The sequence below is a fragment of the Malus sylvestris genome, chromosome 10 (assembly GCF_916048215.2).
Source record: "Malus sylvestris chromosome 10, drMalSylv7.2, whole genome shotgun sequence".
NCBI classification, from domain to species: Eukaryota; Viridiplantae; Streptophyta; class Magnoliopsida; order Rosales; family Rosaceae; genus Malus; species Malus sylvestris.
Genome location: NC_062269.1, coordinates 38,825,197 through 38,852,512, shown reverse-complemented (window position 1 = coordinate 38,852,512; position 27,316 = coordinate 38,825,197). Strand labels below are relative to the sequence as shown.

At 42.7% G+C, this 27,316-nt stretch overlaps 2 protein-coding genes across 4 annotated transcripts in view; both read left to right on the top strand.

Annotated features, from left to right (window-relative positions):
• LOC126585813 (cyanidin 3-O-galactoside 2''-O-xylosyltransferase FGGT1-like) overlaps window positions 1–27,316 on the top strand; it is a 58,781-nt gene that overhangs the window by 15,641 nt on the left and 15,824 nt on the right. For 2 of the 3 annotated variants that reach the window (XM_050250360.1, XM_050250359.1), the window contains exon 2: window positions 26,726–26,952. The gene's annotated coding sequence lies outside the window, so the exon portion shown is untranslated. The remainder of the gene's footprint in view (window positions 1–26,725; window positions 26,953–27,316) is intronic. The other variant, XM_050250361.1, reaches the window with a different exon arrangement.
• Window positions 243–26,883, top strand: LOC126585814 (cyanidin 3-O-galactoside 2''-O-xylosyltransferase FGGT1-like). The gene is made up of 2 exons (XM_050250362.1): window positions 243–1,771; window positions 26,719–26,883. The coding sequence occupies exon 1, from the start codon at window positions 334–336 to the stop codon at window positions 1,750–1,752; it is 1,419 nt and encodes a 472-aa protein (XP_050106319.1). The 5' UTR covers window positions 243–333; the 3' UTR covers window positions 1,753–1,771; window positions 26,719–26,883.

The following is a 27,316-nucleotide window of genomic DNA, read 5'->3' as shown; positions in this document are numbered from 1 at the left end:
CATCGTACGATCAGAAATTATTATAATTTTTTTTATTTAAAATTAAATATAAACAGTACCCGACAAAAATACGATATACGATGATTGAATGATTTTCGGAATGCTGTCCACTCTCCAATAATTGAACCGACACATCCCATAGACGGGGTCCACTAGCTATAAGCTTAGCTTTTGGCACTACGTCTTCTTCTGCAAGTGGTGTGCAGCTGTCAATCGGTGCTTGCAGTGCTTCTTCATCTTCTTCATTTAAATTGACCTAGGAAACAAATCAAAACCACAATCGATCTCAAGTATTATCACAAACCGTAGCCTTTGTTTCCCTTTGCTGCAAGTATGAGTAGTTACCAGCCATTGCCATACCTTCACATTGCAATGTATCCATGGTTTGCCATGGGACACTTAACCTCCTACCTCCACCTCTCCAACAAGCTAGCTGAAAGAGGCCACAGAATCTCCTTCTTCGTACCAACCAAAACCCAGCAAAAATTACAAGCTTTAAACCTCCACCCTCATCTCATATCCTTCATCCCCATCACCGTCCCTCACGTCGACGGCCTTCCGCCGGGCGCTGAAACCACAAACGATGTCCCTATCCCTTCCTACTCTCTCATTATGGCCGCCATGGACCTCACACAGCCAGCAATCCTGCAAGCAATCTGTGAACTAAACCCTGATTTTGTTTTCTTCGACTTCACGCCATGGTTGCCAAAACTATTACGTGAGCTAGGTACAGGCATTAAATCTATAAACTACATCATTATTAGTCCTGCATTTGTGGGTTATGTGAGAAGCCCAGAAAGAAAAGTACTAATGGAGAAATCGGTGTTGACGGAAGATGATCTTATCTACGATCTTGTCAACCCGCCGCCATCTTTTCCACCATCTTCAATCAAGCTACCAGCACACGAAGCTCGAATGCTGGCGCCATTCCTGCTGAAGGAGTTCGGCAGCGGGACGAAATTCATCGAGCGCCAAATGATCTCCTTGAACGACTGCGACGCGGCGGCTTTCAGGACTTGTAGGGAGATGGAAGGGAAGTACTGCGATTATCTTGAAACCCAATTGAGAAAACCGGTGCTTCTCGCAGGGCCGTTGGTGCCAGAGACCCCGACTACAGAGTTGGACGAGAAGTGGGCAAAATGGCTTGAAAGGTTCGAAGCGAAAAGCGTGATATATTGTGCGTTTGGAACTGAATGCGTTCTGAAAATTGATCAGTTTCAAGAATTGTTGTTGGGTTTTGAGCTCACGGGTTTACCCTTCTTCGCTGCACTGAAGCCGCCGATGGGAGTTGAAGCGATCGAGTCAGCGTTGCCGGAAGGGTTTGAAGGGAGGGTAAAAGGAAGAGGGGTTGTGAGTTGGGGTTGGGTGCAGCAGCCATTGATGTTGAAGCACCCTTCTGTGGGGTGCTTCGTGACGCATTGCGGTTCATCGTCGTTGATGGAGGGGCTGGTGAGCGAGTGCCAGCTTGTTCTGCTGCCGAACGTGGCGGATCAGCTAGCCATTGCAAGAGTGATGGGTCGTGATCTGAGAGTTGGAGTGGAGGTTGAGAAGGGAGAGGAAGATGGGGTTTTTACGAAGGAGGGTGTTTGGAAGGCTGTGAGAGATGTGATGGATGCGGAGAGCGAGGTGGGGAAGGAAGTGAGGAGAAACCATGCAAAGTTGAGGGAGTTTCTTTCCAGTAAAGGCCTTGAGAACTCCTACATTGACAGTTTTGTGGAGAAGCTGCATGCGCTGCTTGGCTTAAATAAGTAAAGTTTAATAGAGTATAAGTGTTGAAGATTAGGGATCTGGAGAAACTCAAGATTCTAGAGAGAAATTAGAGAGAGAGAATATCTAGAGAGAGATTGGATTTGTTGTAAAATGGTTTTCTCATTACATCAGTTACAAAGTACACAGTGTATATATATACACATAAAATACATAATAATGCTGACTAAGCATTTTACACAACTAATTCTAACAAGCCAAAACTTAACAGTTAAGCTAAGTATCTGAGAGTATTATTCTAATGTATTGTGTACATGATTAATAGCTGGTCCTTCACTATCTTTAACACACCCCCTCAAGCTGAAGGGAGGAGAACAAACTGAAAGCTTGTGACTGAGAGTAGCAAATCTGTCTGCATGTAAGGACTTGGTAAAGATATCAGCAATCTGAAAAAGACTAGCAACATGATGAATACTGATGTGACCTTGAAGAACCTTCTCTCGGATGTAATGATAATCAATCTCGACATGTTTGGTTCGGGCATGAAAAACTGGGTTCTTGGCTAAAGCAATTGCACTCAGATTATCACAACAAATCACAGGTGGTTGTAGAAGAGGAAAAGAAATATCCTGCAAGATCTTGCACACCCAGGTAATCTCAGAAGCAGTATTGGCTAAAGACCGATACTCTGCTTCAGTAGAAGAGCGGGCCACAGTGGTTTGTTTCTTGGCACTCCAAGAGATCAAATTGGGACCTAAGAAAACACAGTAGCCACTAGTAGATCGGCGGTCTACCGGACAACCTGCCCAATCAGCATCAGACCAAGCTGTGAGGCACTGTTTTCCTGGTTTGAACCATAAGCCGGAGGCAATGGTACCCTTTAGATACCGTAAAATCCTCTTGACCGCTTGTAGATGGATAGTTCTAGGAGTATGCATATGTTGACAAACCTGATTTACTGCAAAAGCCAGATCAGGACGTGTCCAAGTCAAGTACTGAAGTGCACCAACAGTGGACCTATAAGTTGTAGGATCTGGAAGAATAGAGCCAGAACTGTCTAACTTGGCTGAACTCACTGGAGTAGAGCAGGGTTTGACACCAAGCATGTCGGTTTTCTTTAGTAAATCCAAGGCATATTTGGATTGATTAAGAAAGAGACCGGTAGGGGATCTGTGAACTTCAATGCCAAGGAAGTAATGAATATCACCCAAATCTTTGACAGGAAACAAAGATTGGAGTTGAAAAATGATGGACTGACAGACCATGGGGGAGCTCCCAGTGATGATTATATCATCCACATAGACTAGGATAAAGGTGATAGTAGAATCTCTCTTGATAAAAAGACTAGTATAAGAGGATGAAGAGATAAAACCCAATGAAAGAATAGCACTGTAAAAGGCTTCATACCAGGCCCTGGGCGCCTGTTTGAGGCCATAAAGCGATCGCTTCAGTTTACAAACGTGATGAGGTTGAGATTGATCAATAAACCCAGGAGGTTGCACCATGTAGACATCCTCTTTGAGATAGCCATGGAGAAATGCATTACTCACATCTAACTGATGAATAAACCAATTATATGTGACTGCAATAGACAGGAGAATGCGAATAGTAGTCGGTTTAGCTACTGGGCTAAACGTCTCAGAGAAATCAAGACCTTCCTGTTGATGAAATCCCTTGGCGACAAGCCGAGCTTTGTACCTTTCTATAGAACCATCAACCTTGTGTTTAAGATCTACTTCATTGCTGCCAACCAGTGGGAGTGATAGCATTGGAGTGCAGTGTGACCTTTCTTGCCACAGATTTGACAAAAGATTGGCCCTCTAGGATTAGCTTGACCATTATCAGTCCTGTAGTAACAATTTGGTGCAGTATGCCCTCTTCTAGAACATATTTAACACTCTGGAGACACAGCAGACTTGTAGTTTGTGTTACCAGTCCATCCACTTCCTTGCTTGAAACCATTTTCACCAGAAAAGTTGTTTGAACCACTATAGTAATTCTGAGATCCCTTGTTGTTATCAGTCAAACCATTAGAGCCATAAGATTTGTTACCAAAGTTGGAATAAGATCTTGAATTGCTGCTGTTGTTATTTCCATTAAACCTTCTGTTATTATTAAAACCAGATCTCTGTTGAAAAGATCTACTTCCATTCCCAGCAAAACCAGAACCACCATTAAAACCTCCTTGATATCTTTGTGAATTAGAACTTTCTCCTTGCTCGAAATTCTGAAAACTACCTTGAGGTCCTCTTGCATTTGACGATTCACCATTCATATACATTGCTGACATTGTTCCAGCAAGAGTATTCATCTTTGTTTCAAGTGCAGCTTCAACACCCATCAACTGAGCTCGAAAATCTTTCAGAGAAATGAAAGTATCTCTTGCAAGAATTACAGTCTTGATAACTTCAAACTCTGGTGGTAGACCTGACAAAACAGCAATCATTAAATCATTCTCAGTAATTCTCTCCCCTGCAGAAATTAGTTGATCTTTGATCACCTTCAGCCTTAACAGAAACTTGTCAACAGAATCATTCCCTTTCTGTGCAGTATGAAATTCAGTTTTCAACTGATTTATTCGCACAACAGAAACAGAAGCAAATCTTTCCTGCAAATTTTCCCATGCTTCTTGAGCAGTCTTGCATCCGATTACATGATCCATAACCTCATCACTTAATGTAGCAACAAGTAAACTGAGCAAAGCCAAATCTTTTTGAACCCACTGTTTGTAGGCCATTGAGATCTCATTTGTAACCCCACCTTCAGATGTAATACAATATTTTGGCGGACACTGTGACTCTCCATTGAAGAAATCAAACAAATCATAACCCTTTAAAACATATGAGAATTGATAGCTCCATTTGACAAAATTATCTTCTTGCAACTTTACAGTAATCAGTCCAAGTAACCCTTCAATCTTGACAAAATTTGCAGCCATTGTAACACACGGAGTAATAGACAAAAAACTACTTCTGAAACTTGATTATCAAAGAACAAAATAGTATACTAATGGCTTCGGCCTTTCTATGAAGTGACACAATTACAATCTTTCAACTTTTCAATGTATCAACCTTCCAATCTTTATCAAACAATCAGACTTCGAACATCAAACTTTCTTAAGCAAACAACTATCAGATTCAAACAATTGGCATTGGCCTTCATATCACTTGTACATTTCACTGAGGCAATATATCAAACACATCATATGCAACAAATTTCAAGCACCAAAATGAATCAAAGATCGAGAATACCAGCAACCCAGAAATGAAAATGAATTCATCAGCAAGAACCCCGAAATCTTAGTTGTAACAACGCCCTCAGAGTATGCAGCTTCAGCGGAAAACACCAAACAGATCGTCCTGAGCGATTGATACCATTTTAACAGAACTAAGGAATGGTTCTATGAAGAACAACAAACTGAAGAATGAATGCGAAAAGAGAGAGAGAAAGAATGAAAAATATTTTGTGTATTGATCTTTTAGAGAGAGAATGAATTATTACAAACTGTGTTGTATTTCAGACTTTATACACGGGATCTCATCTTAGCTAGGAAGCTATCTCACTAACTAACTAACTGACTTTCTATTTGAGTTGGCAGCTATCTAACCATTGAAAAACTGACTTGATCTATCATGCCATTCTAGCCGTTGGATCTCTTATCATTCCCCCTCAATCGTGGCTTGGGCACAAAGCCTAAGATTGTAACAATGCTTGAGAAATGTTGGACTATGTAGGCCTTTTGTAAGTACATCGGCTGTTTGATCTTCTGTTGGGATGTAAACAACCTCCAAATCCCCTTGTTGAACTCTCTCCCTTATAAAGTGAAAATCCGTGTCAAGATGTTTAATTCGAGAATGAAACACTGGATTTGCACTGAGTGCAATGATGGACAAATTATCACAATAAATCGTAGGTGGCAATGGCAAAAATACTTCCAAATCCTTCAATATTCCCCTCACCCAAGCAACATCAGCTGCAGTGTGAGCAAGGGCCTTATATTATGCTTCCGTGGAGCTTCTTGACACTGAACTTTGCTTCTTGGATTGCCAAGACACAGGATTATTGCCCAAATATACCACATAACCTGTGATTGAACGGCGAGTGTTAAGATCTGCTGCCCAATCTGCATCTGAAAATGCAGTTAATGTTGTCACTGTGTCAGCAGAATATAGTATTCCATAAGTCAAAGTCCCTTGTAGGTATCTTAGTATGCGTTTCACTGCTCCATAGTGCATTTCTGTAGGGGAATTCATGAATTGACATACTGTGTTAACAGCATATGCAATATCTGGCCTAGTGAAGGTCAGGTATTGTAATGAACCAACAAGACTTCTATAAAGAGAGGGATCGGTCATGAGAAGACCATCTGAAATAAGCATTTGATCATGTGGTTTACAGGGAGTATTAGCAGGCTTACATGAGTCCATACCTGCCTTATGAATCAAATCCTTTATATATTTGGCTTGATTCACAAAAATGTCCCCATTTGACTTGTAAGCAATATGCAATCCCAGAAAATATGTCAATTGTCCCATGTCCTTGAGCTCAAATACTTCAGACAATTCATCAATCACTTTCTGGACGTTAAGAGAATTTGAGCCTGTAAGGATTATATCATCGACATATAGGAGAAGAATGACAATATCATTGCCATCTTTCTTAGTGAATAGGCTTGTATCAGAAGCAGAAGGCTGAAAATTCATTGCTGCCAGATAGGAAGTGAACTTCGAATTCCATGCTCTTGGGGCCTGCTTTAATCCGTACAGGGACTTGATTAGTTTACACACATACGTAGGATGAGATGCATCAACAAATCCCTGTGGTTGCTTCATATAAATGTCTTCTTGTAAGTCACCATGCAGAAAAGCATTTTTGATGTCAAGTTGCCTAAGCTTCCAATTATTGGTTGCAGCTAAGGCTAATACTATCCTCACAGTAGTGTGTCTCACTACTGGACTAAAAGTCTCTAAGTAATCCACACCTTGCTCTTAAGAATATCCTTGAGCCACCAATCTGGCCTTGTATCTTGAAACACTTCCATTTGAATTTTTCTTCACTTTATACACCCACTTGCTACCAACAATGGATATGTCATTGGGAGGAGGTACCAAAATCCATGTGCCTTGACTCCTAAGAGAGTCATACTTGTTGATGCACAAAATCAGCGAAGACTTTGGTACAACAGAAAGTGTCAGGTTTTGTGACCTTCGCTTGGTTGCTTGGTTGCTTCAGTCACTAGTGAGGATAAGTACGTAAATGAATAGAGACAGAGAAGCAAACACAGGATGTACGTGGTTCACCCAGATTGGCTACGTCCACGGAGTAGAGGAGTTCTTATTAGTAGTGAAGGGCTTACACAAGTACAAAGGATCAAGCTCTCAATTTAGTGAGTTCTTGTGAATGATTTAACACAAAATGGCATTAGGCAATATTGTGGGGGAATGACCCCTATTTATAGAAAAACTTGTAGCTTTGTCACATTGACATGTGTCATGTTATGATTGGTTCTTGATGTTGACACGTGCTGCGCTCTGATTGGCTTCTAATCTTGACACGTGTCGAGTAGTGATTGGCCTCCTGGTCGGAGGGGAACTCTTCTGGGTCCTTGACAGTATAGCGTTGGCCGGTGCTCGGTAGTTTCGGGATTGGTCAAGTATGGTACAAACAGTGCTCCCCTAAGTTCCCGAGTGAGGGAAACTCCTCGGTTGGGGACTTGCAAGATCCAATCCCTTGAGTAATCACGAAACTTCTAAGTACCGAAGTGTGGTCTGATCTTCATCTGCCCTTCTCTGGAAGTACCTTTCCTCCATCCGGGAATGGTGTACTTAGCTGATGTTGACGCACAAGGTAATGTATCAATTTCACTTGAAGCTTAGTTGTAGTTTCGGGCTTAGTCAAGTGTGATACAAACCCTATAGTAGGAGTCCCCCAAGTCGCCGAGCTAGGAGATCTGCCGAAAGAGGTGACAGACAAGGTAAGCAGTCAAACTTCCAAGTAAGCAACCCAGGATCAGAGGTTTGACGTCAGCTTCCGGTTGATTGTTCTCATTCTCCTTGTCTCTCATTCAACTGCCAGGATAAGGAGAAGCAAATGGATAAGAGATGATATGAGATACTTTTGCTTTTGAAGAAGTAACTTTCCACAGGCTTATTCTTGAACTGTGCTGGAGGGTTTTCTGGTGCCCTTCAGAGTATAAGGCCGACTCAAAAATTTGAGGGTCAAAACAAGTCCATCAAATCTAGAGTACGTTCGACCTTGATGATATGGGATACTTTTGCTGTTGACGGAATAATGAATGTGGTATGGAAAGGTGTCGTGCTGTAGTGATCTGTTTCAGCTCACCGTTGAACCTTCTGCTTCAATCTTTTGCATGGCAGAAGTGGTGTGCAACCTTTGCATTTAAATGGTCCTTCAGAACATTCCTTCATAGTGACTCATCCACGCTTGGCAGCTTCAGTGTAAAGAGCCAATATCTGATCAACTGTCATGAGGTATTTGCCGGTGGAATTCGTGACCTTGACAGCAGTTGAGGATGAGTACTCGAGAGCAATGCTAAGTAAGCAACCAGGCAAAAGGCTCCAGGCAGTCAGTTCCAAATTGGAGGTTTGATTTCAGGTTCCGACTGACTGCTCTCTTTCTCCTTGTCCTGCAGGTGTGGACAAGGACAAAGACAAAGACAGGGAGAAAGCATGATATGGGATACTCTTGCTTTCGACCCTGATGATATGAGATACTCTTGTTCTTGGTGTGGCTTATTTGCTGAGGTATTATCGGGGGGAAATAAATCTGAGTATTTCGAGAGGTTATGTTGAGGGTGCCTTTTCGAATGTGAGAAAGGGTTGAGCATTTTTGCAGGTTTGCCTGTCCGTTGAGGAGGGAGGTCAATGTATATAGGGATTTCCCAATAACAAGTAGTAATGCTATTCCTTTACCCTTCTTGGTCACAGCAATGTAGTGGGAGCTGCCAGCTTCACGTGTTTTAATTTTGTCAGAGCACTTTGAAAAAGTGGTATGTGGTATCTGGAAAGCTGATATTACGTGTGGAGATTACAGACAAGCTTTATCTAAGGAAATCTGGCTCTCGAAGTTCTGAGAGTTGTGCCTCTTCGGTTTTCGAACAAGCAATCCCGTCGAGGATCTGACTCTCGAGATTCGGAAAGCGGTGCTACTCCGGTTTTTGAGAAAGTAATTATGTTGGGAGTCTTTTCTCGAATGTGAGTAAAGGTTGGTCGTTCTTGCCAACCTGTCTTGCCACAAAACACGGAGGTCGACACACATAGGGACTTTCCAGTTGTCAAGCAGTGGTGCTGTTCCTTTACCCTTATGGGTAATAGTAGGGTAGCTGGCACTTCGAAATTCTCGTGCTTAAACTTTGTCAGAGATCTTTGACAAAGTTATATGTGGTACCCGAGGAGTTGATGGTGCATATGGAGAGCGGTGATTGATCAGTAAGATTCACGTGCTTTCTACTTCACCATAAATCTTCGACAGAGTGCCCGTAATTTCCGCAAAGCTGATTGTGCATGTGACAGGTGCTGACGAGGCTGAAAAAGCAGGTGCTTCTTCGATTTCTGAGATCGGCCCTCGTGGTCTCTGAGCAGCCCAGCTTTTGAGAAAGCAAACGCCTCTTCGATTTCTGAGATCGGCCCTCGTGGTCTCTGAGCAGTCCAGCTTTTGAGAAAGCAAACGCCTCTTCGATTTCTGAGATCGGCCCTCGTGGTCTCTGAGCAGTCCAGCTTTTGAGAAAGCAAACGCCTCTTCGATTTCTGAAGCTCCGTCGAGTGCAGAGTTTTATAGAGGCTGGCATTAAGTTCCACAGCACACTTGAATCTCTACCAGTAGAAGCTCATTTCTTGCACTTCTAAGATCTTGATTTGTCTGACCTCTTCCTTCTTCAACACATTTGAAAATGTCTGGACCCTCCGACCGTCGTTTTGACTTGAACCTTGGAGAAGAGACAGCCATGCCTTCTCCAGACAACATATGGCGCCCATCCTTCATATCCCCTACTGGTCCTCTTACCGTTGGGGATTCTGTGATGAAGAATGATATGACCGCTGCAGTGGTGGCCAGGAACCTTCTCACTCCCAAAGATAACAGACTACTTTCCAAACGGTCTGATGAGTTGGCTGTTAAGGACTCTCTGGCTCTTAGTGTTCAGTGTGCAGGTTCTGTGTCTAATATGGCCCAACGCCTATTTGCTAGAACCCGCCAAGTTGAATCATTGGCTGCTGAAGTGATGAGTCTCAAACAGGAGATTAGAGGGCTCAAGCATGAGAATAAGCAGTTGCACCGGCTCGCCCATGACTATGCTACAAACATGAAGAGGAAGCTTGACCAGATGAAGGAATCTGATGGTAAGGTTTTACTTGATCATCAGCGGTTTGTGGGTTTGTTCCAAAGGCATTTATTGCCTTCGTCCTCTGGGGCTGTACCTGGTAATGAAGCTTCAAATGATGAACCTCCAATGCCTCCTCCTTCTGGGGTTTTGTCAAGTACTGAGGCTCCGAATAACCACCCTCCGGTGCTTTCTCTTTCTGGGGCTCTACCGACTGCTGAGACTTCCCCTAAGCAACCTTTGTGAAGGCTCCCTTTTGTTTGTTTATTTTGACTCATGTATATGTACATATTTGTGGCTTATCGAAAATATTAATAAATAAGCTTTGCTTCATTTCAACATATTGTGTTAAATACACCAAAGCCTTCTTCATAAAGTTCTTTGAATTTTTGCTTTTGTTGAAACCTGTATTGTTGAAGCTTTGTGAGTGAAGCATGTAGTTTGAGGTAGTGTTCCCTTAATTTCCCGAGTGAGGAAAACTTCTCGGTTGGAGACTTGAAAAATCCAAGTCACTGAGTAGTCACGAACTTTTGAGTACCAAGGCGTAGTAGCATATGGTGGGAGTCCCCCAAGTCTCTAGTCGAGGGAGTTGACGAATGAGGTGTCTTGCTAATAGTCCATGTCGTAAGTACCAAAACTTCATTCTTTTGTTTTCTAAGTGGTAGCCCCGGACTTTTTCTTCATAGATTTTGTTTATGAAGGTTGCTAGGCCCGAATAAGTGGAATTGCAGAAGGTGTAACCGTTGGTGCATTAACATCATAATGGAAGCATCACAATGATGGAAGCATCACAATGATGAAAGCATCATAATGATGAAAACACCATAATGATGAAACATCATAATGATGTTTCTTTGGTGGAATTGTTTTTCATTTCCCCTAACAACCGGAATTGTTTTTCAACATAACACCATCATCTGTAGGTCGAATCACAAAGTTGTCTTCATGAAAGTTGTTCGTTAATTCCTTAACTACAACATATCCAAATTGGAGAGCCATCGGAGCAGTACAACTCCAGAAATCCAGGTATGATGAGTGACTGTTTATCATTTGTCTGTCAACCCGTCAGATTTGTTGTGAGCTTTGAAACTCTATTTTCTATTGCTCAGATCAGCATGCTTTCTTCATTGAAGTTGTTCCTCAGCTTGTGAACTACAACATATCCAAATTTGAGATCCCTCGGAGCTGTATAACTCAAGAAACTCAGGTATGATGAATGACTTGTTATTATTTTTCTGTCAACCCGTCAGATTTGTTGTGAGCTTCGAAACTCCATTTTCTCTTGTTCAGATCGGTATGCTTTCTTCATTGAAGTTGTTCCTCAGCTTGTGAACTACAACATATCCAAATTTGAGATCCCTCGGAGCTGTATAACTCAAGAAACTCAGGTATGATGAATGACTGGTTATTATTTTTCTGTCAACCCGTCAGATTTGTTGTGAGCTTCGAAACTCCATTTTCTCTTGTTCAGATCGGTATGCTTTCTTCATTGAAGTTGTTCCTCAGCTTGTGAACTACAACATATCCAAATTTGAGATCCCTCGGAGCTGTATAACTCAAGAAATTCAGGTATGATGAATGACTGGTTATTATTTGTCTGTCAACCCGTCAGATTTGTTGTGAGCTTCGAAACTCCATTTTCTCTTGTTCAGATCGGTATGCTTTCTTCATTGAAGTTGTTCCTCAGCTTGTGAACTACAACATATCCAAATTTGAGATCCCTCGGAGCTGTATAACTCAAGAAATTCAGGTATGATGAATGACTGGTTATTATTTGTCTGTCAACCCGTCAGATTTGTTGTGAGCTTCGAAACTCCATTTTCTCTTGTTCAGATCGGTATGCTTTCTTCATTGAAGTTGTTCCTCATCGACTCTTTCATAACATATCAAAAATTCAGGATGAACTAACGGTTAAATATTTCCAGATCTTCGAAACATCACAACAGCTTCGAAATCTGCAAGAAGCCGACTATCATGTTTGGAGCTTCAACACTTTAATTTCCGTCGCTCAAACAGAAATGGTTCCTTCTTGAAAGTTGTTCATATGCTCAAGAACTATAGGGTGTCCAAAATTCAGCTCCATTGGAGAAGAGCAGAGGTTGCAGAAATTTGATAGATGAAAGGAGGCGGAAGAGGGAGAGAGAGAAAAAGTCTCCTGGGTTGGATTTCTATTTTGGGGCAGATTCCAATTTTTGTAGCACCTTCATTATTGATGAATTGCTTGTACTTTTGTCCATTATGAAATTTGGGACTTTGGCTTGTTGTTGGATCTATTATAATATGTTTGAGAACATATATAAGTGAATAAATAAGAAGGAAAATTTTGGGCCCTTGTGGGTGTAAAACAAAAAATGTTTATGTTTACCCAAGTGTTTTTGTACAAGTTCAAGGGCATCTTGGGTTTTGTGAACAAAATTTGTTTATTTGGAGCAAGGTTTTGTGTTGAAGCTTTGTAGGTGAAGCTTTGGTGTTGAAGCTTTGTGGGTGAAGCTTTGGAGGTGAAGCTTTTCGGGTGAAGCTTGTTGGGTGAAGCTTTTTAGGTGAAGCTTTGTGGGTGAAGCTTTTTAGGTGAAGCTTTTCGGGTGAAGCTTTTTGGGTGAAGCTTTTTAGGTGAAGCTTTTCGGGTGAAGCTTTTTGGGTGAAGCTTTTTAGGTGAAGCTTTGATGGTGAAGCTTTTTGGGTGAAGCTTTTTAGGTGAAGCTTTTTGGGTGAAGCTTTTTAGGTGAAGCTTTGATGGTGAAGCTTTTTGGGTGAAGCTTTTTAGGTGAAGCTTTGTGGGTGAAGCTTTGTGGGTGAAGCTTTGATGGTGAAAGTATGTAGAGGGAGCTTTCTAGGTGAAGATTTTTTAGGTGAAGCTTTGTGGGTGAAGCTTTTTAGGTGAAGCTTTGTGGGTGAAGCTTTGGAGGTGAAGCTTTTCGGGTGAAGCTTTTTAGGTGAAGCTTTGGAGGTGAAGCTTTTCGGGTGAAGCTTTTTGGATGAAGCTGTTTTTTTTTTTTTTTTTTTTTTTTTGGCGCTTGACACGGTCTTCATTTGCTTGTTTTGTAGTGACTGTGGAAGACGGATTGCTTTCTGATTGAGAAGGGTTCCGGCATCGCTTGCTATGAATGTAAAAGAGTGAGGGCTGAGTTGGCTAAATTACCTCTTTATTGAATTCATTGCCAAATGGCCTTCATTACATAGGATGCCAAACGGCTATAGCTCAACACTTGTACATCGTGAGTCTATTTGTAGTAGTACTTCAAGTGATCAGCGTTCCATGGATGGCCAAGGGTCTTGCCATCGGAGCTTCTAAGTGTGTAAGAGCCAGGGCGACTGATGCCAATGACTTCATACGGTCCATCCCAGTTTGGACTAAGTGTGCCTTCACTCGGGACTCTGTCGCAGAGTAATCTTTTCTTTAAGACCCAGTCTCCTATTTTGAAAGAACGAGGCTTGACCCTAGAGTCATAATAGTTGGAGATGCGCTGCTTGTAGGCGACATTCCTCAAGTGAGCTTGGTTTCTGTGTTCCTCGACTAAATCCAAGTTGAGGGTGAGTTGTTTGTCATTTTCACTTTGAATGTAGTTCTGGACTCGGAATGTTGCTTGCTCGAGCTCAACAGGGACAACCGCCTCTGTGCCAAAGGCAAGTGAGAATGGAGTTTCTCCTGTTGAAGTCCGATATGAAGTGCGATATGACCAAAGAACTTGGGGTACAAATTCTGGCCAACAGCCTTTAGCTTTGTCCAAGCTGGTTTTCAAAGTGCGCTTGATTATTTTGTTGATGGCCTCAACTTGTCCATTAGACTGGGGATGAGCTGGAGAGGCAAAGCATAAGTTGATGTTGAACTTAGAGCAGAACAACCTGAACTTCTTGTTGTCGAACTGTCGCCCATTGTCAGTGACTATCGCATTGGGAATGCCGAATCTACAAAGGATGTTCTTCCACACGAAGTCTTCTATCTTTGCCTCAGTAATGGTTGCCAAGGGTTCTACTTCGGCCCACTTTGTGAAGTAGTCCACTGCAACGACTGCGTAACAGACTTTGCCCTTCCCTGCCGGCATTGGGCCGATCAAATCAAGTCCCCACTGGGCGAAGGGCCAAGGGCTGATCATAGGAGTAAGAGGCTCTGGAGGGGAATGAGGAATAGCCGCATATCGTTGACATTTGTCACATGAGCGGGATACTTTGATGGCATCCTGGTGGAGTGTTGGCCAGTAATATCCTTGGCGAAAAGTCTTGTGTGCTAGGGACCGAGATCCAGCATGATCTCCACAGACTCCCTCATGTATTTCCCGAAGGACGATTTCCGCCTCGGCAGGCGTAAGACACCTTAAGTATGGCAGGCTAAAACCTCGCTTATAGAGTTGATCATTGATGATCAGGTAGCGGGTAGACTTGTATCGAATTTGCTTAGCCTGGACTTTATCATTTGGGAGGGTGCCATGAGCAAGGAAATTATAGATCGGGGTGATCCAACTATCCCCCCGTTGTAAGTTGCATACTTCTGCGGCCATGGTGCTTGGTGTTGCCAACAGTTCGACATGAATTTTTCTTCCAATCTTGTCTTCCACAGCTGAGGCGAGGCGAGCCAGGGCGTCTGCATGACTGTTTGCCGCTCGAGGAACTTGGGTGATCTGGTAGTGGAAGTGCTTGAGCAAAAGTTGTGTTTGCGCAAGATATGCTGCCATGGAGCTGTCCTTAGCATCAAAGTTGTTGGTAACCTGGTTGACCACTAATTGGGAGTCACTGAAAATATCAATTTGTTTAACCCCGAGGTGTTTGGCCAAACGTAATCCTGCTAGAAGGGCTTCATACTCGGCCTCATTGTTTGATGCCTTGAATTTGAAACGAAGAGCATACTCCATTGCTACTTTGTCGGGCGTAGTCAAGACTAGTCCCGCTCCACAGCCCTGTTGGTTGGATGAGCCATCAACATACAGACTCCATGCTGAGGTCGTTGATTCTACCTTCTGAGCTTCCGGGGGTAATGAAGCCACTGCTTCAGGTGTAGAAGCAATGTCAACCGGATATGTGAAGTCGGCAATGAAGTCTGCCACTGCTTGGCCCTTCTCAGCTGGCTTTGGTTGGTAGGAGATGTCAAACTCACCCAACGCTATTGCCCATTTGATCATTCGCCCTGAAGTGTCAGGACTTTGGAGTATCTGTCGAAGAGGATAATTGGTAAGCACGATGATGGAGTGCGCTTGGAAGTAAGGGCGGAGTTTTCGAGCAGACATGACCAATGCCAGAGCCAATTTCTCAATGTTAGAGTACCGTGTCTCCGCATCTTGTAAGGCTTTGCTAGCGTAGTAGACAGGTCGCTCAATATTCCCATCCTTTCGAATGAGAACGGAACTTACGGCTGAAGCTGATACCGATAGGTAGATAATGAGAATGTCTCCTACCTCGGGCTTGGAGAGTAGAGGGGCTTTACTCATGTACTCCTTGAGGTTTTTGAATGCCTCGGCACATTCATCAGTCCATGTAATGTACTTCCTACTTCCCTTAAGTGCTTTAAAAAAGGGAGCACATTTGTCTGTGGCCTTAGAAATGAACCTGGTTAAGGCTGCCACCTTGCCGGTAAGGCTCTGGATGTCCTTTGAAGTTACCGGTTCCTTCATGTCGAGGATTGCTTTGATCTTCTCGGGATTAGCTTCAATGCCTCGTTGGCTAATCATGAAACCTAAGAATTTGCCAGAGCCTACGCCGAAGGCACATTTGTTGGGGTTTAACCTCATTCGATACCTCTTCAAAATAGTGAAAGTTTCATATAGGTTGGTGATGTGTTGGTCAGCATGTTTGCTCTTGACCAACATATCATCAACGTAAACTTCCATGCTCTTCCCAATCTGCTCGGCGAACATTGAGTTGACTAGTCTCTGATAAGTCGCTCCTGCATTCTTTAGGCCGAAAGGCATGACTTTGTAGCAGTATAGTCCTCTGTCGGTAGTGAAGACTGTGTGTTCTTGATCCGAAGGGTTCATGAGGATTTGGTTGTATCCTGAGTAAGCATCCATGAAGCTCAGGAGTTCACACCCGGCCGTAGAGTCTATAAGTCTGTCAATAAGAGGAAGAGGGAAACTATCTTTCGGACACCCTTTGTTTAGGTCGGTGTAGTCAACACACATTCTCCACAAGACCTTTTGAAGCAAAAGACTTTCTTTGGTCGGATTTTTCTTAACAAGGACCACATTTGCTACCCATGTCGGGTAATTGACTTCGCGGACAAAGCCTATGCCTTTGAGTTTTTCAACTTCTGCTTTCATTGCCTCGTATCGTTCAGCGTCATAAGATCTTCGCTTCTGTCTCACCGGCTTGATCTTGGGGTCAATACTCAAACGATGACAGATGACATCGGGAGAGATGCCTGGCATGTCCTCGTATGACCAGGCGAAGACTTCAGTGTTCTCTTTCAAAAAAGATATCAATGCTAACCGAAGGGGTGGTGACAATGTGGTGCCAATCTTCACCATGCGATCTGGATAATCTCTTGAGATAGGTACCTTCTCCAACTCTTCAGCAGGTTGGGCTTGCTGGGTGAAAGAGTCATCTCGAGGATCATCGGGTTGATTGTTGCTATCAGGAAGATCCAAGTTCGCTTCATCTAGGCTGGTCTTTGTGACTTGGTCATGTACAGACAGGGTTTCCTTGGGTCCGGGCAAGTGTTGTTGCTTAACTGAAGTGTTGTAACATGATCGTGCACTAAGCTGATCTCCTCTGATGTAGCCGTTGCCATGGGGGGTTGGAAATTTCATCAACAGCATATGCGTGGATACCATAGCCTTGAGATCATTGATGCCTGTGCGCCCAAAGATGACATTGTATGCCGTTGGGCAGTCAACCACTAGGAAGTTAGTGGTAATGGTAGCCGTGTAAGGGCCTGTACCAATAGTAAAGGGTAAATGTATGCTCCCTAAGGGTTGCACGATATCACCGGAGAAGCTTATCAGAGGAGAAATCGAGCGATCGAGCAAGTGTTCAGCTACACTGAGTGCCCTGAAAGCTTCGGCAAACATGATATTGACCGAAGCCCCTGTGTCTACGAGGATTCGTCGAACATCAAAGTTGGCTATGTGAGCCTCCACGATCAATGGGTCGTTATGAGGGTAGATGATGCCTCTTTCTTCCTCAGGGTAGAAACATATCGGATCCCAGTTAGGCTTTTGATACTTCCCTCCCCTGATGTCTTCCACGTGAAACACTTGGTGACCAGGCCTCAGAATTCGTTCACTGTTTTTCATGGCCCTATTGGAAGATTCAGATATGGGTGTGCCGCCGCTTATGGAATATATGACATTCACCTGGCGTTGGTTACGGTTATCCCTTTGAGGGTGAAGGAGGAATTGATCAATTTTTCCTTCTTGTGCCAAAGCTTCAATACGATCACGGAGGATGATACATTTCTCGCTATCATGGCCGTTATGCTCATGGTAGCAACAAAACATGCCCGCGTTATTCGGGGGCGTGTAATCTGGGTGCCTCGGCTTTGGCTTTGGTATCAGGTGAGCTATGCTGGGGTAAATGGCCGCGCATGTGGCATTCAAGGGCGTGTATGTCTCATACCTTGGGGTAGGGGGTATCTTGACGCGGGTTTGACCCACTGCATTGACTGCCTGGGGGCGAGCGTTATTGTGGCGATACCCTTGGTTATCGGGATAGTGTCCCTTACTCTTTTTACTGAAATGAGAGTGGTGAGGATGGAAATCCTTCCTCTTGCCTTGAAATTGATATGTCTGTTGATTCGGCGAAGCATTATGCAAGGCATGGGGAGGTGCCACTGCTGTTTGGAAAGTCGAGGTCTTCTCATTTAGGTGAGTCTGGCTTCCACCTCCCACTTGTTGATAAAGGATGGTTGTAGGGGGTTTCTCCTGATATGTCTTTGCCTCGGCGGAGGCATGGTTATAAGCCTGCGCCATCACCTCAGAGTAAGTCTTCCAAGTATTGGCATTGATCATGTATTTAAAGAAACAATCACGTAGGCCTGCCGTGAAGGCTTTGAGGGCAGTCTTGTCGTCTGCCTCGGCACACCGGGAGTATTCATGGCTGAAGCGGCCAGCATACATACGTAATGACTCGTCTGGCTTCTGGCGGATAGTGTACAGGTCATCTGCAGAGTGCAAGCGATCGGTTTGGAAAATGTGTTGGGAAACAAATAGTTTCCTCAATTCCTCAAATGAGTCTACCGTCTCAGGTGTAAGACGACAATACCAATTTAGAGCTCCACTAGAGAGGGTGGAGGGGAAGAGAAGACATCGCTCTTCGTCGGTGTGCATCCGGTATGCCATGGTGGACTCAAAGAGGTTAAGGTGCTCAATCGGGTCCTCTTTTCCAGTATAAAGTTGCAAGCCAAGCTTTTGCTTTGTCTTTGCTTGAAGGGGGGTGTTGAGGATCCTCCTTGTAAGAGGGCCAGGCCTGGGTTGGTTCCAGTCAGGTATTTCAGCCTGACGTTCAGCCTTCAACTTGTTTACTTCCTCAAGAAGTTGTAGGACAAGGGGGTCCTGAGCGGAGTTATGTGTCACTGGAGCTTTCTTTCGTAAATCTCCATCTCCTATTGGAATTAGGAAGGTTTGATCAAGGGCATGTGATTTTTCCCTGGACTCGCTGTACTGGCTTCCAGGGTATGTCTGTCGGAACACCTCTGAGTCCCCTGTACCCTCATGTCTCTCTAGGACTTGTTGCCCCTTCCCCAAATTGGTGGCCGGCTTGGGCCGTGGCAGGGGACCGAGTCTCTCAGAAATCCTTGGGTCATTGATCTTTGAGCTTATATGGATGGAATTCTCTCGACGTTGCTTCAGGAAATCCCGACAATCGCGAAAGACGGCTTTCGATCCTTCTGCCCCTTCAGCAAAGAGGTGTCTCCCTCCACTTCTCATGGTTCGGGTCGAAGCAACTGGGTTAAGAGAAGCCTCATGTTGATTATCAAGTCGAGGGGTAATCTGTTCCCTATCAGGGATATCTATGTCGAATGCATGTGACCCTCCATGTTGGAGGGCACCCAGTTGATGGTTGACTTCCACGGGGGCAACAAGCTCTCCCACGGGGGCAACAAGCTCGCGTGTCTGAGCTTGCCTAGCTTTGTGGAGTGTCTCGAAGAGCTTCTCATATTGCTCCTGGAGGACCTCATTCCTCATTGCTATCTTGTTGTTCTGAGCTTCCAACTCATCGACTTTAGCTTGAAGAAGAACTCGTTTTCCTTCCTTCTTTCGTTGTTTCGCACTATGTGCAAGGGGGGTGTCATTCTGTGTGCTGTGGCTTCCTTCGCTTCCCATGTTGGAGAGGGATGCCTGATCAAAAGAAAGTGTACGAATGATAGAAACCAGCTTGACACAGCTGAAGAGAGTAGGAATAAGTGTCGTTTCCCACAGACGGCGCCAAATGTTGATGCACAAAATCAGCGAAGACTTTGGTACAACAGAAAGTGTCAGGTTTTGTGACCTTCGCTTGGTTGCTTGGTTGCTTCAGTCACTAGTGAGGATAAGTACGTAAATGAATAGAGACAGAGAAGCAAACACAGGATGTACGTGGTTCACCCAGATTGGCTACGTCCACGGAGTAGAGGAGTTCTTATTAGTAGTGAAGGGCTTACACAAGTACAAAGGATCAAGCTCTCAATTTAGTGAGTTCTTGTGAATGATTTAACACAAAATGGCATTAGGCAATATTGTGGGGGAATGACCCCTATTTATAGAAAAACTTGTAGCTTTGTCACATTGACATGTGTCATGTTATGATTGGTTCTTGATGTTGACACGTGCTGCGCTCTGATTGGCTTCTAATCTTGACACGTGTCGAGTAGTGATTGGCCTCCTGGTCGGAGGGGAACTCTTCTGGGTCCTTGACAGTATAGCGTTGGCCGGTGCTCGGTAGTTTCGGGATTGGTCAAGTATGGTACAAACAATACTCATCTTGCATCGCTTGTTGCCATTGAGGCATTGAAGCAGCTTTCCGAAATGTAGTTGGTTCTGATACATCAGCTATTGTAGACAAAAAACTATAGCCTCCCACAAACTGATCTTCTGTAGTTATTTGCAGAGTTTGTAACTCAGGAAATGATGCTATAAAAGCATTATAATTCCGTCTTTGAATGGTGCCACTCTTCAATCTTGTAACCATTTGATGCATCGAACAAGAATTATTCACACCAGTAGAATTGTCAGTATGAACATTTGTTTCAATTTGTGATGATATTGGTAAAGTTACCTGAAGTTGAGAAGCTGATTGGACAGGCAACATTGATGATGTACCAGAGTGATGATGAGGAGAATTTGGAACTGTTGAACTGGGTACTGTGTTTTGCTGTGAATTGTCATGTGATTCCCTTGACTGATCTGTACTATCACTATATCTGTGTGATGTAGACAAACTTGGAATTGCAGACTGACTTTCAGTACTTTGAGAATCTGATAACACTGTGTTTTCTTTTTGTATTCTATATTCACCATCATGTACATCAAGATGTCTAGAACTGGGAATAGGAACCTGAATAACTACATGACCTTGAGTGGACTGTTGAGAACGACTATGATCAATGTCCTTGTTGACAGACTGTCGTTTGAAAGGATATGTATCTTCATCATGTATAACATGCCTTGAGATTATAAATTTCCCAGTATGTATATCATAGCAAATCACTCCTTTATATCCTACTGCAAAACCAAGAAAAACAAACTGACTTGATCTATTCTGCAGCTTATTTGCATTGTAAGGTCTTAGATATGGATATACTGCAGTTCCAAATATTTTAAGATTGTGAATTGTAGGATTTTCACCAAAAAGCAGTTGATAAGGTGATCTATTGTCAAGACTTTTACATGACATTCTGTTGATTAAGAATGCAGCATATGAACAAGCATGATACCAAAAACTAGCCGGAATGGAAGCATCTGTCATTAAGCTTAAGGCTGTTTCAACCAAGTGCCTATGTTTCCTCTCAGCAATGCCATTCTGTTGAGGTGTATAAGGACATGACACCTGATGTATAACACCTTTTTTATCTAAGAAACTCTTCATCATTCTATTCACATATTCTCCACCACCATCTGTTTGTAAGCATTTGATTGAACTATGAAACTGAGTATGAACAAAGGCATGAAATTTGACAAAGATTTGGAACACATCTGATTTATTCATCATAGGAAAAATCCATACAAACCTTGAGTAATCATCTATAAAACTCACATAATATCTATACCCTTCTATGGACTTATGAGCAGATGGACCCCAAACATCAGAGTGTATCTTTTCAAACATAGAAGTAGTTCTAACTTGTTTTACAGAAAATGGTAACTGACACATTTTTCCAGAAATACAAGCTGAACAAAGAGATTGAGAAGAATCATTATTCACTAATATTCCTGCATGCTTTAACATTGTAGACAACACTTCCTCAGATGGATGTCCCAGCCTTCTATGCCACACTGAAATCCTTACTTTTTTCCCAAGAAATGCAGCACAATTCTCTAATTTTGCAGCAAAGGAACTTCTGAAAACTGAGACTGGTATCTTGAATAATTCTCCATCATCACTCTTTCCTTGGTACAGAATCACCCGAGTTGCCTTGTCCTGTATAAAAAATACCAAATCATCACAAATAAACCAGCATCCATTATCTCTACATAGCTTCTTAACTGATAACAGATTCATTGTAATTAGTGGGACATGCAACACATTATTCAACAAAAATGTATGTGTATCAGTAATGAGTTTAGATGCACCAATATTCTTGACACTCAAACCTGCTCCATTGCCTATAGTGATTTTAGCTTCACCATTATAAGGAGTGACATGATTGATGTGATCAAGATTGGCTGTCATGTGATGAGTTGCACCTGTGTCCACCACCCATGTATCTGCATTTGAAAACCCATGGACATTTTGAGCCTCTTGCATTGTAGTTGAAGTCTGAGCAGACATTCCCATAGGTGATTGATTCAAGGTTTGAGGTGGAGGAGGTCCTTGATACGAGTAGTTGTTCCTGTGATAGCATTGGAGTGCAGTGTGACCTTTCTTGCCACAGATTTGACAAAAGATTGGCCCTCTAGGATTAGCTTGACCATTATCAGTCCTGTAGTAACAATTTGGTGCAGTATGCCCTCTTCTAGAACATATTTGACACTCTGAAGACACAGCAGACTTGTAGTTTGTGTTACCAGTCCATCCACTTCCTTGCTTGAAACCATTTTCACCAGAAAAGTTGTTTGAACCACTATAGTAATTCTGAGATCCCTTGTTGTTATCAGTCAAACCATTAGAGCCATAAGATTTGTTACCAAAGTTGGAATAAGATCTTGAATTGCTGCTGTTGTTATTTCCATTAAACCTTCTGTTATTATTAAAACCAGATCTCTGTTGAAAAGATCTACCTCCATTCCCAGCAAAACCAGAACCACCATTAAAACCTCCTTGATATCTTTGTGAATTAGAACTTTCTCGGACAACCTGCCCAATCAGCATCAGACCAAGCTGTGAGGCACTGTTTTCCTGGTTTGAACCATAAGCCGGAGGCAATGGTACCCTTTAGATACCGTAAAATCCTCTTGACCGCTTGTAGATGGATAGTTCTAGGAGTATGCATATGTTGACAAACCTGATTTACTGCAAAAGCCAGATCAGGACGTGTCCAAGTCAAGTACTGAAGTGCACCAACAGTGGACCTATAAGTTGTAGGATCTGGAAGAATAGAGCCAGAACTGTCTAACTTGGCTGAACTCACTGGAGTAGAGCAGGGTTTGACACCAAGCATGTCGGTTTTCTTTAGTAAATCCAAGGCATATTTGGATTGATTAAGAAAGAGACCGGTAGGGGATCTGTGAACTTCAATGCCAAGGAAGTAATGAATATCACCCAAATCTTTGACAGGAAACAAAGATTGGAGTTGAGAAATGATGGACTGACAGACCATGGGGGAGCTCCCAGTGATGATTATATCATCCACATAGACTAGGATAAAGGTGATAGTAGAATCTCTCTTGATAAAAAGACTAGTATAAGAGGATGAAGAGATAAAACCCAATGAAAGAATAGCACTGTAAAAGGCTTCATACCAGGCCCTAGGCGCCTGTTTGAGGCCATAAAGCGATCGCTTCAGTTTACAAACGTGATGAGGTTGAGATTGATCAATAAACCCAGGAGGTTGCACCATGTAGACATCCTCTTTGAGATAGCCATGGAGAAATGCATTACTCACATCTAACTGATGAATAAACCAATTATATGTGACTGCAATAGACAGGAGAATGCGAATAGTAGTCGGTTTAGCTACTGGGCTAAACGTCTCGGAGAAATCAAGACCTTCCTGTTGATGAAATCCCTTGGCGACAAGCCGAGCTTTGTACCTTTCTATAGAACCATCAGCCTTGTGTTTAAGTTTAAATACCCATTTGCAGCCAACCAAATTATATTGAGGATTAGGGGGTACTAGTTCCCAAGTACCTGTGGACTGTAAAGCTTGATACTCATCCTTCATTGCTGCCAACCAGTGGGAGTTTTTAGAAGCTTGGAGATAAGTGGTGGGTGTAGAAGGAATAACTGTGAGAGAGTCAACAGTCGAAGGAAGAGAATGCTTGGTGGCAGTGAACACTTTAGGTTTGTGTATGCCAACCTTGGCCCGTGTAATCATGGGATGATTGTTAACAGGGAGATAAACTAAAGGAGGAGTAGCTGTAGGGTGAGTAGGGGATGCTAAAAGTGGAGAAGGCACAGTAGTAGGTGAGAGTGAAGTAGGAAATGAAGTTGGTAAGACAGTGGCAGGAGATAAGGGGGAGGCATGGGGTAGATGTGATGAAGAAGAGACCGGTATGGTAAAGGAAATGGGAGAGTCTGAAGGTGTAGTAGTTGAGATGAGGGAAAGAGTAGGAGAAAAAGTACATTGCTTGAAAGGAAAGCAAGCTTCATCGAAGACAACATGTCGTGAAATGTATAACTTGTTAGTAACCGGATCAAAACATCTGTACCCACTGTGATGCATACTATACCCCAAAAATACACAGAGTTTACTCTTTGTGTCCAGTTTATGAGAACTATAGGGTTGTAACCAAGGATAACAGGCACAACCGAAAGTCTTCAGAACATGATATTTAGGCGGTGCTTTGAACATTAATTCCCAGGGGCAAGAGGAAAACTGAGATGGCAGTCTATTGATGAGATACACTGCGGTTTGAAATGCTTCAACCCAAAACTTAGAGGGCAAACCACTGTGAGATAACAAAGTCCTTCCCATTTCCACAACATGTCGATGTTTCCGCTCAGCGCACCCATTCTGCTCGGGAGTGTGAGGACAGCTCAATTGATGGACTATACCGTGAGCATTAAGAAAACCTTGTAAAATAGAGCTGAGAAACTCACCCCCTGAATCAGATCTCAGGCACTGAATCTTGCAATCAAACCAATTCTGAATTTTTAATACAAAAGTTTGAAGAACAGAACACACATCAGATTTGAAGTACAACGGATATAACCAACTATATTTGGTGAAATCATCAACAAGAATGAGATAGTATATATATCCAGTACATGAAGGAGTGGGGGAAGGACCCCATACATCAGCATGAATGATATGAAATGGCCTAGTGGATGTACAAGGCAAAACAGAAAATGGGAGTCTAGAGGCCTTCCCCAATTGACAATCAGAACAAAAGGATTGTTTATGTACTGAACCAACAATAGGGAGATTACTGTGCTTGACAACCTTATTTAACACTATAGAAGAAGGATGTCCAAGCCTTCTGTGCCATATATGGATGTCTGCTTTAGCTATCATGAGGGCATGAGGTGAAATAGCAATGCCAGATACGCCATTAGATGCATTCCAATAGAAGGGATAAAGACCTCCTTCACTGGGGCCCTGGAAAAGCGTCCTCCCAGTTCTTAGATCCTTGACATAGAATCCAAAAGGATCAAATGTCAGAGAACACCAATTGTCATGAACAAAACGATAGACTGAGAGCAAATTATGAGAAGCTTTAGGAACTAAAAGAACATTATTCAGTTTAAACGCAGCATTGGCAGTTCGAAGAAGTGCAGATCCAGTGTGAGAAATGTAGAGACCTTTACCATCACCGACGAACAGTTGTTCAGTACCAGTGTACGGAATTGCTGAGTTGAGAGATGCTGGATCAGGAGTGACATGATGTGAAGCACCACTATCAGTGAGCCAATAGCTTGGGGAAGAGGAACCAGTCATAGCAGACATGCCAACAGGAGTGTTGGTGAAGGCCTGAGAGTGCTGAGACGTAAATTGTGAAAGTTGACCACAAGAAATAGCAAGATGACCATGTTGATGACATAGTTGACATGGATTAGGACGTCCAGAGAAAAATGAGGATGATCGATTCTGATTTGGAGCAGGACCAAGGACACCACCAGAATTGCTATGAGCGCCAAAATTACCATTCCGATTAGCTCCAAAATAACGATTCGGATTAGGTCCAAAACTACCATTTTGATTAGCCCCACAATGACGATTCTGATTAGATCGATTGCGATACTGAGACTTTCCTCGAGAATTTCCGCGAAAGGAATTAGAGACAGATGGATGTGGCTGTGCTGTATAGGCATGAAAAGGAGCGGAGGAGGAAGATGATCGAGTCTTGCGTTTTTGAAGAGAAATTTCTTTACTGAGAAGAAGGCCGTGAAGTTCATCAGCATTGACATCTTCAGATCGCGTCTCAATTGAATCAATAAACGATTCATACTCATCCGGCAAACCAGAAAGAATATACGCAACAAGATCCTTCTCAGATATCGGCTCACCAGCCGCGGCCAGTTTGTCAGAGATTTCTTTGATGGAGTTGAGATAGTCGGTCAATGAAGAATCACCTTTCTGAATATTCTGAATCTTGGAGCGAAGACTGTGGACATGAGTGCGCGAAGCACCAGCAAATCGACGCTCAAGAGACTGCCAAAGAGACCGCGAATCTTCCATCCCAATCGTCAGTGGAAGAAGATCCTCAGCAAGTGTAGAATTGATCCAGATTGTCAAAATCTGATCTCGTTCACACCAAGCTTAATAATCGGGGTTGAGAATCCGAGAACCAGAGGAGTTACGAACAAATTCCAGTGGACAAGGATCTTCGCCATTGATGAGCCCTAGAAGCTTGAAGCGTTTCAGAACAGGAAGAAACAGACTGCGCCAGGTAATGTAATTCTGACGATTGAGCTTAGTTGGAACCATGCCAGCAACATTCTGAACAGTAATAGATGCAATCGGAGTGAGGAGAGAGGGAGCCGGGGCAGAAGAAGTTGCAGGAGAAGGAGAATCAGAAGGATTCGTGGTGGTCGCCATGGAAATAGTAGACAAGATACAGAAAAGAAAAAGGTAAGATCTGTTTGGGAGGTAAGAAAAGGCGAGAAAATTCACGGAAGCAAGGATCGAAGTCGTGAGACGAAGGCGATTGATACCATGTTGAAGATTAGGGATCTGGAGAAACTCAAGATTCTAGAGAGAAATTAGAGAGAGAGAATATCTAGAGAGAGATTGGATTTGTTGTAAAATGGTTTTCTCATTACATCAGTTACAAAGTACACAGTGTATATATATACACATAAAATACATAATAATGCTGACTAAGCATTTTACACAACTAATTCTAACAAGCCAAAACTTAACAGTTAAGCTAAGTATCTGAGAGTATTATTCTAATGTATTGTGTACATGATTAATAGCTGGTCCTTCACTATCTTTAACAATAAGTACTCAAGGTTAAGAGTGTGCCCTCTCAATCAGTAAAGGGCTTGCGAACTCCTACATTTTCTTTTTTTTTCGTGTCGATTTCTCTTGTTCTGGATCTTCAAACACTGTAATTGTTCAACTCCCAATTGTTTCAGCCAAAGAACAGAAGAAGGTTGAAGCCCGCAAATGATCAACTTGAAGCAAAACAAAGTCATGCTGCTGTTAGAATTTTATTGTTAATGGAAAAATGATGTAGGTAAAATACCCATTGGATTTTTTAAAGAAACTTTAACAAAAAACTCCCGGTACTGTTTACTTTAACGAAAAATCATATTTTTACACTAAAAAGTCAATCATGGTACTATTTATTTTACCATTTATTTTGTCATTATCGTTAAAACTCAAAGTTTTTAAGCCATTTTTATTAATTTTTTTTAAAAAAACTTTTTAGTGACTTTTGGAATACTTGCTGTGTAAAACATTCATTGGGCAATTTGACAATTGAAGTGCCTATCCATTAGAGGCGTAATTTTATTCGGCTTTTTTTAAAAGCAGTGTACAAAAGTAAGATTTTTTGTATTTTTTATTTTATTCGGTTTTATGCTGGTCGTATTTGGTGT